Genomic DNA, 7,307 nt, shown 5'->3' with positions numbered 1-7,307 from the left:
CTTATAATGAAAATAAATAAAAATCATATAGCTATATTCACTCAATTTGGAGGTTAAAAGAGTATTAGATTTAGAATCTAGAGATCTAGTCCTATCACTACCACATTTACAAACATAGTTTTAATTTTTAACCATGTTATGCCTCAATTTTCTCATCTGTAAAATGACAACACAAACCACTTTACAAGATAATTGTTAATCAGCTTAACAATAACCCACAACCTTCGGACCAACTACTTTATAATTGTAATGGTCAAATGACATACCGTCATCACCTTAAATAGATTATAGCTTCATTGAAATTCTGATGGGTGCCAGTGAAATAATGAGTAAACTGTCTTTCCCGTTTCCCAAATACACACACTTCTTCATAATGTCTTGGTGAGAAAAGATAAAAATAACAATGCAACCTATATCAAAATAGCTGAGTGCTCAAAGCTGCCAAAATGGTACTCAATATTCATTTCAATGTGTTTGTTTTTAAAAATCTATGCAAAGCACATAAAAAAATTTCTACTCCATCATAACCCTTTACATTGGCAAAACTACTATAGTGATCCTTAAACATTACATAAGCTTTTTTTCCCCCTCAAGAGTAAAGTAGTAACCAATGACCATATGGAGAAGACCCTTGTTCCTTGCTAAGGTAATCCTCTGATTTGTTAGGGTGGTGAACACCTTTTCCCAGGGGATGAAGCCAGTCGGAGTAATCCTGTTTCCTTCAGCCAGTGACCTAGTTCTGACCAATGAAATTTGAGGGGAATTCTGCTGAAGGGGTTCTGGGTAAGACTTTCTTCCCGGGTAAGAGAGAAGCACACAAGGCCCATTTTTACTTGCTGCTTCCTTTCCTGCTTTGGTTACTGTCATGTGAGACATGATGCTTGAAACTAATGTGGTCATCTTGAGATAATAATTACACAAATGCTAAGCCATTATTCAAGCCAATTAACCGTTCTGGAATCTTTCACTCCCAGATTTATTATTTTTAGTTATTAAATGCCCTTATTGGTTAGCCACTGTTAGTGGGGTATTTTATCACTTTCAGCCAAAGTTATTCTTGATACTCTAGTTCCCATCTGAAAATGCCTTTATTTCACCTTCATTCAGGAATGACTTTTGCTGGACACAGAATTCTTCTTTGACAATAGCTTTCCCTCAGTATTTTTACTGCAATTATTCAATTTCTATTGTTGTTTAGAAGTCAGCTATCATCAGACTATCAATTTTTCACAGGTAATCTCTCTGTACCTTTTAAGATTTCCTCTTCATCCTTAACATTCTAAAATTTAACTAGCAGTTGATTTATTTGGTATTTAATAAACTTCTTCAATCTAAAAGCACATGTCTTTCTTCAAGACTGCAGAATTCTCAGCATTATCTCTTTATTTTCTCTTTACCTCTTCTAATATATCCTTCTAGAATTCCTCTTGGACCTTATTACTTTCTCAATCCATGCTATCTTCTTGGTTTCTAACACTATTTCTCTGTCCTGCATTTTGTAATTGATCCCACTTCTCTCTTCCAATTCAAAAATTCTCTCTTCAGCTTCTCTAGTTTACTGTTCATCCCATTTATTAGGCCTTTAGAACTTCAATAATTGTAGTTTTCATTGTCAAGATTCCCAACTTTTTATTATTCAATGGGGCTGGCTGGCTGTTTATGTTAATAATCTGGTATTCTTTTAAGGATGTCATTCCCTTCTTTTATCTTTTTGAAAATCATAAGCAAACATTTTAAGTCTCTTTCCAGACTGCTCCATTATTTCTTCTTTAGGTGTGAATTCTCCCATTTGTTAGGTCTGCTGATTATATCATGGCAGTAGATTTGTCTCTCTGAGTTTCCTTTTATATTGATTTTTCTCTATATAATGCTCACTGTCATGAGCACTCCATGTCGGTTTCATAGTTCCCTCAGCCAGTCATCCAGGCTGTACAATTTAAACCAGATCTCATATTAGAAGTTTGGGGGTTTGGCCCCTCAAGAGACCATACCTAAATGCAGTGCAAGCCCAGTTCCTATTGTCAGACTAGCATCTCCTCTTTTTCTCCAGGCACAAGTGACAGACAAATTTATTTCAGATTTAGTTCATAGATGAAGAGCTTCAGCCCAGCTCACAACTTCATGTAGAAAGCCCACCTGCAATCTCTAACAAGGACAGACATGCTTTACCCCTTTCTCACTATTACAGATATCTTTTCTTTCATGGATCCATAGCTGTCTATGTATCCTAATATTTAAAAATTAATTTTCACTCATTATTCTTATATTGTACTAGCGGCTGGTGCATGAAATTCATGCATGGGGGTGAAGGTGGGGGTTCCCTCAGCCCAGCTTGCACCCTCTCCAATCTGGGACGCCTCAAGGGATGTCCAACTGGAATTGGGCCTAAACAGTCAGACATCCCTCTCACAATCCAGTACTGCTGGCTCCCAACTGCTCACTTGCCTGTCTACCTGATTGCCCCTAACCGCTTCTGCCTGCCAGCCTGATCACCCTTAACCATTCCCCTGCCAGCCTGATTAATGCCTAACTGCTCCCCTATTGGCCCAATTGCCTCTAACTGCCCTCCCCTGCCAGCCTGGTCGCCCCTAACTGTCCTCCCTTGCAGGCCTGGTCCCTCCCAACTGCCCTCCCCTGCTGGCCATCTTGTGTTGGAGTAATGGTCAATTTGCATATTACCTCTTTATTATATAGGCTATTTAAAATGGAAAGGAGAGCTCCATATACTCCCTCAGCAATGTTGACCAGAATACTCTCCATGCTTCCCTATGCTATCTTGGTAGCAAACATAACTCTGATAGCTAACATGAGCAATTAAGATACATAATTCTACATACTGCACTTACAGTAATCTAAAGAGGATTTAGAAAGCTTATCAGTGAGCAATCATGCTCACTTACAGGCATGGCCTTAAGACCGAGTCCCTACAACAGAACCTAAGTGAACTTGAACTGACAATGATGGTGGGAAGCGTGTGTTTCCCATAAGCCATACAAGGCAAGGATCAATGTAGAAAAACAGAAATATTTGAGGGCAAATTAACCAGGTACAAGTCTTAACATTACCACTCACTAGCTATGAAACCACAGGCAAGATGTTTTTTGAGTCACTATATACCCATAAGTAAAATAGGAGGGGAAAAACAGTAGGCTCTAATTCAAAGCACTTTCCAAATGCTGTCCAGTCATCCTGGTCTGGAGCTTTGGCTCTACTGTCCACAGACCCACACAATTTCCTTAAAATACAGACTGACTGCAGGCTCCAGAATCCAACGTCGTCCTTTAGCCAAAGCTCATTTCACAAGGCACTTGTCAGTGCAAGTTTGCAATCCATTCGTTTTCCAGAACAGTTTAAGGATGGCATGGCAATTGAGCAGTAAGTGCAGTTAAGGTCTTCCTTCAGGATTTTGCTGGTTATGTGAGGCTTGATCAAGTTCTTTCAGCATGATGACAGAAATGCAAGCATTTGTGGGAAGAATATCAGGGGAAGAAAGACTTGAAGCATTATTTGCTTTTTCCTTGGTAATATTTTGATAGGAAAATTTCCATCGATGAGAATATTCATAGATCTAAAACACAATTAAAAATAAGCATAATTAGCTTGGTTTTTCCTTACATTATCTTCTGTCTGTAGTTTTCTTTTCACAGTCTCCAAATCCAATCAATACAGACTGAGCTCCCTTAAAGAACACCTAAATATATTTGAAGACCTAAGATTTAACTTTAATTTGACATGAGAAAATTTGAAAAATGCTTGTTGATACAGTTAAAAATAAAATACTAGTTGCCCACTTACTGAGCACTTACTATGTGCCAAGCACGGTACCAAGCACTTTACCCCCATTATCTCATGTAATACTCAACCCTGAGAGAGAGATACTGATATCCCCATTTTATAGCTGAGGCTTGTGAAGCTTTAAATAGTAAGCAATTTGCCCCAGCTCACTCATTTATTATGACTAATAAAGAACAAAGCAAGGGTTTTAACACAGGTCTGTCTGACTTCAAAGTCTATACCCTTATTGTTGTAACACACTTCTATTAAAAAATGAAAGAAACAAGTCAGATACATAGTTATGCCTAGCACTCTTTATCTTACTCAGCATAACCTGTGATCATTGTTAGATTAAGGGCCTTAGATTCTTTTTTTTTTTTTTTTTTTTTTTTTTTTTTAAAAAACAGCAAGGACACCAAGGTAAAGCTGAAAAAGGCAGCAAGAGACATAGAGAACAGTTGTTTTTCCCATACCTTTAAAGCTGCAAAGTCAACTTGCAGTCTTCAGATTTATCTTGCGACTTTCTTTAAGCAGCACAGATGGTATCATCTCTTACTTTCCTTCTCTGCAGAATTTCGTGCTGGATTCCAAAGATTATTTTTCCAACTTAACAAAAAGATGATGACTAATGCTTTTTACAAGGAGGTAATCCATGAAAAGCCTATTCCATGTAATCCAGGGTAGGGTTTAACATGATTATTGAACTACATTGGGAAATAAATGACACTAAACCCAAAAATAATTTAATGATAATTTTAGAGTATACAGTAATTAAAACAACAGACATTTAAAATCAGAACTTAAAGTAAACAGACATTTTTAAAAATTAATATTTCAGTTCTTCTCTTAAAACAGTACTCCCAAGAGACTTAACACACACACACACACACACACACACACACACACTCACACACTTATTTGCTTATATATACAAACTATTTCTGAAGTATACATTAAAAAACTGTTACACTGGTTGTTTCTAGGATGTGGAGAGATAGAGTTAGTGGACAGATTTTTTTCACTGTGTACGTTTTTATTCTTTTTGAATTTTGAACAAGAATTACTTACCTATTTAAAAATTAACAACAACAAAAACTTAAGAAAGGGTATCCCTAATATTTTAATGTTCTTTAATTACAGGAGAATAAATAAACACACACACACAAGAATGAAAAGGATATGTAAAAGTAAAAATAATTATGATATAACCTTTATTATCATGAAAGTCAATAATGGCCGCTGGCTATTACTAAATAACATGTCACCAGTACATTATAAACTCATTCACAAATCTGTGTTTCAGGAATTCCACTGGTACCCAACCTGGGATTTTGGATCTTTTAGGAAGTTATAAAACTAGCAATAGTTCTTGATTTATTTACTATATTTCACAATGTTGCACTAACGAAAATGCTGAATTTCTTTTTTAAATTGAAACAAATTATTACATTTCAATTAGAAGCCATGAGCTACAAATTAATATGTCAAACTGACAAAAAATTTTAAATAAAGTATAAAATAATTATACTGATAAATAGATAAAAAATCATGCAAACCATGGATTCTACAAGAGTAAAAAACAAAAACAAAACAAAAAACCCAACAGATGTTCTTGGTGTTAAAAAGACCAGAATCACTAACTCTTTCGAGAAAAGTGAATGGGGGAAGAGGAAAAGGGCATTTCAAGATGTAAATTTACCTCCCATCCCTCCCAGAGCAATGCCAATATGCATCACCCCCTTCCTTCTCCTTAGGTTTGCGAAATATTGCCATAAGAAAGGTGCATGTCCTTCTGGTGTGGGGGGAGAAAACGACCGGCATCTACCTGTGTTTTCTGTTTACTCACCCTTCTCCAAGTTTCTCTAAGACATCAAACACTTCTTCCGGCTGTTTAGTTAAACTATCTTCATCCAACTTTTTCAGCTGCCTGTGAGTGAAGAAATATAAACACAAAACACATTTCACTTGTTAGCAACTAGAACACAAAATACATTACTTTATTTTTTAAATATATTTTTATTGATTTCAGAGAGGGAAGAAGAGGGAGAGAGAGATAGAAACATCAATGCTGAGAGATAATCATTGATCAACTGCCTCCTGCACAGCCCCTACTAGGGATTGCGCCCACAACCCAGGGATGTAACCAGACCAGGAACCAAACCATGACCTCCTGGCTCATAGGTCGAGGCTCAACCACTGAGCCACACCAGCTGGGCCTAAAATGATAATTTTAAAATAAACAATGTGCCTGGTTTGATTCCGGGTCAGGGCACATGCCTGGGTTGTGGGCTTGATCCCCAGTATGGGGCATGAAGAGGACAGCCAATCAATGATTCTCTCTCATCACTGATGTTTCTACCTCTCTCCTTCCCTTCTCTGAAATCAATAAATATATATATTTTTTAAAAAAAGAAACACAAAATTAGCATCTTAGGAATTCCTCTATGACAGGGGTCAGCAAACTCATTAGTCAATAGAGCCAAATATCAATAATACAACAACTGCCGGGACTGGTTTGGCTCAATGGATAGAGCGTCGGCTTGGGGACTGAAAGGTCCCGGGTTCGATTCCAGTCAAGGGCATGTACCTTGGTTGCGGGCATATCCCCAGTAGGGGGTGTGCAAGAGGCAGCTGATCAATGACTCTCTCTCTCATCGATGTTTCTAACTATCTCTCCCCCTTCCTCTCTGTACAAAATCAATAAAATATGTTTAAAAAAATAATAATAATACAACGACTGAAATTTCTTTTGAAGCCGAAATCAACTTCTGCGCATGGGCCACAAAGTTTCAATCGCATGGTACATGTGCACGTGGTATTTTGTGGAAAAGCCACACTCAAGGGGCCAAAGAGCCGCATGTGGCTTGCGAGCCGCAGTTTGCCGACCACTGGAAGTCTTCACTAGTAAACAACAACAGTAAACTTAGAGACTTTTCAGGGAAGCTGAAGGGCTGTCCTATGGAAGTTTAACATGTGTCCTGGGTCACCCTCATGAGCAAAATCAGGACCAGGTGGTGGTAAGCTACCAAGAGGCTAACTTCAGTCCAACAGGTGTAAGAATTTTGTAACAATAAAAGTAATTTCAGCCCTGGCCTGTGTTGCCCATGGGTTAGAACACTGGCCCACATGTTGAAGGGTCACTGGCGTGATTCCCGGTCAGGGTCATATACCTGATCCCCAGCCTCCATCGGGGTGCATACGGGGGAGTCTCTCTCTCTCCCCCTCCCCCTCAATCCTTTCCACCTCCCTTCCACTCTCTCTAAAAAATATCCTCACTCCTTCAGTGAGGATTTAAAAAAACACACCAAAAAAGTAGTTCTAAAGTGGTTTAGATAGCCTTAAGTTATCCCTAGATCCCCATCCCTGGAAGCTTTAAACAGAAAATAAATCATGTGGCTGAAATGCTATAGAGTGGATTCAAGCATTGGATGTAACCTTTATAATTAATTCATTTAAATCTTAATATTCCATGAATTAAAATGGTGTAACTATCTTTTCAGAAAAGAGATTTAGCCGGGACCGGTTTGGCTCAA

At 37.9% G+C, this 7,307-nt stretch overlaps 1 protein-coding gene across 3 annotated transcripts in view; it reads right to left on the bottom strand.

The window, feature by feature from the left end:
• Window positions 1–7,307, bottom strand: part of STK4 (serine/threonine kinase 4) — an 82,512-nt gene that overhangs the window by 69,166 nt on the left and 6,039 nt on the right. For 2 of the 3 annotated variants that reach the window (XM_036419002.2, XM_036419000.2), the window contains exon 2: window positions 5,621–5,701. In XM_036419002.2, the coding sequence (XP_036274895.1) occupies window positions 5,621–5,701 (81 nt within the window). Of the gene's footprint in view, window positions 1–4,247; window positions 4,355–5,620; window positions 5,702–7,307 lie in introns of those variants that run through there. The other variant, XM_036419001.2, reaches the window with a different exon arrangement.

This window comes from Pipistrellus kuhlii, unplaced genomic scaffold, assembly GCF_014108245.1.
Source record: "Pipistrellus kuhlii isolate mPipKuh1 unplaced genomic scaffold, mPipKuh1.p scaffold_m20_p_6, whole genome shotgun sequence".
Lineage (NCBI taxonomy): Eukaryota > Metazoa > Chordata > Mammalia > Chiroptera > Vespertilionidae > Pipistrellus > Pipistrellus kuhlii.
Note: the sequence above shows the minus strand (reverse complement) of the source record. Positions and strands in the feature narration are given on the sequence as shown.